We start from the raw sequence: 1,856 nt of genomic DNA on the forward strand, positions 1-1,856 counted from the left end.
GTGGTTAAAGGAGTTGTGGGAAGGTTGGGGGGGGGGAGGTGTGAAGCTGTTCATCTGAGTCAGAAATACGAACGTTTGTGCCGCATTTAGACACCACGATAAACCCTTGAGTGCTTTAATCTCTAACCCCGCTGAACCTGTTACAAAACCTGTCACTGCAGTGAACTCGTGTTCCCCAGGACAGGAGAATCCTGACCTTGAGTCACAGAAAAACCCTCGTTCAGAGGAGGGGAAGCAACTGTGGGATTGAAGGGGGGCTTGAGATGCCCCGTGAAAATGGGCCGTGCTGCAGCAGAGACATATGGCCGCTGTCGATGGCATTGACGCCTTTGACCTGGCGTCTTACAAAGACATTCCTGCAGCCCCACGGGAGCTGCCAGGGTGCGTGTGCCCTCGTCCGGGCTGCGCCGAGCTGGGCATCCCTTTCATGTCCAAGCAAAGCAGTAAGAGCAAGACCATTCGAGCTCAGAGCAGGTGACCCCAGAGGAGGGCTCATGTGGGGTGCCCGGTTCTGGCTCCTGGCAGTGATGTCTGTGTCCTTTCTCAGCAGGGAACAGAGGAACCACAGCTGGGAGCTCTGGAGACGCGCTCGGGAAGGCACTGGCTTCAGTAAGAGTTTCTGCAGATCCTTGAGCTGGTCCCCGTCGCGCTGCAGCGCTGGACCTCCCCTCTGTACCAGGCACCCTCGAGGCAGCAGGGAGGGTGGACACCTGGAGAAGTTTGAGGGAGTGCACCCCAAAAACACGGCAGCCGCTGAGGAGACGGGGTTCCCCCTTCCCTGCGCTGCCATCCTGAGGCACTGGACGTTATGGTGGCCCTGCAGACCTGTGCCCAGGAGCCAGTTTTGCAACCACCCTTTCCGGTAGTGGTCTGGCAGGATGACCCCTCACAGCAAGACTTGGTGGTCCCAGTCGTCCTGGTTACTGCGTGCTCTGTTTCAAACTGGAGGGCACTGGTCCTACTGGGCTATCAGAGCTTGGGGTCACCTCTGTCCCGTTCAGTGCAAGGACCTTTGCTCGTGTGTGGGGACAGAAGGGTGCCAGCACTGCACCTCCTGGGACTCTGCCCTCCCTTGAGGTGGGACCTGCAGAGCGGAGGCTGTAGCTGCAGAGGGGGTGGCAGTGGGGGCAGGGGGGTTCAAACTGGAGGGCACTGGTCCTACTGGGCTATCAGAGCTTGGGGTCACCTCTGTCCCGTTCAGTGCAAGGACCTTTGCTCGTGTGTGGGGACAGAAGGGTGCCAGCACTGCACCTCCTGGGACTCTGCCCTCCCTTGAGGTGGGACCTGCAGAGCGGAGGCTGTAGCTGCAGAGGGGGTGGCAGTGGGGGCAGGGGGGGACCCTGCCGTTATTGGGGGACCAGTGGGCTGGCAGCTGGTTGTGGGAAGGGAGGTGCCGTGGGGTGGTCCCTCACTGCTGCTGGGGAGGGGGCGGCTGTCGCAGGGGGGGTGCTGCTGACCATGCCCTGCTTCTCTCGCTCCAGATCTACTCCCCCGATCACTCTAGCAATAACTTCTCATCAAACCCCTCTACTCCGGTCGGCTCCCCTCAGGGGCTTGCAGGTGGGTAAAAACTGCTGCTCTTTGCGTGAAGGGGGGCGTCAGGTTTACTTTCAGGAGGTCCAAGGCAGCAAAATTCCCAGATCAGCCCTGAACCTCACCAAATCCCATGTATTTTTAGAAGCAGGAGGGTGAAGAGGAAGGACAACCAGACTCAAAGACACTTTTTAAACAGCTCCTGTGAAGGCACGTGTCTGTCTGCTCTGTTCACTCGTAGCTTCTCCCCCGTTTGGGGCCAGGTGCTGCCAACGCCGAGTGCGTGAGGGCGATGGCTCTGCCTGCACCCAGCTTTGCCCCTG

At 59.5% G+C, this 1,856-nt stretch overlaps 1 protein-coding gene across 1 annotated transcript in view; it reads left to right on the plus strand.

The window, feature by feature from the left end:
* The window catches only part of TCF3 (transcription factor 3), a gene marked incomplete at its 5' end in the record, with an annotated part of 13,065 nt that overhangs the window by 1,554 nt on the left and 9,655 nt on the right, over window positions 1–1,856 (plus strand). The window contains 2 exons of the mRNA XM_010141665.1: window positions 551–609; window positions 1,482–1,560. Of these exons, the coding sequence (XP_010139967.1) occupies window positions 551–609; window positions 1,482–1,560 (138 nt within the window). The remainder of the gene's footprint in view (window positions 1–550; window positions 610–1,481; window positions 1,561–1,856) is intronic.

Source organism: Buceros rhinoceros, unplaced genomic scaffold, assembly GCF_000710305.1.
Source record: "Buceros rhinoceros silvestris isolate BGI_N320 unplaced genomic scaffold, ASM71030v1 scaffold29338, whole genome shotgun sequence".
Lineage (NCBI taxonomy): Eukaryota > Metazoa > Chordata > Aves > Bucerotiformes > Bucerotidae > Buceros > Buceros rhinoceros.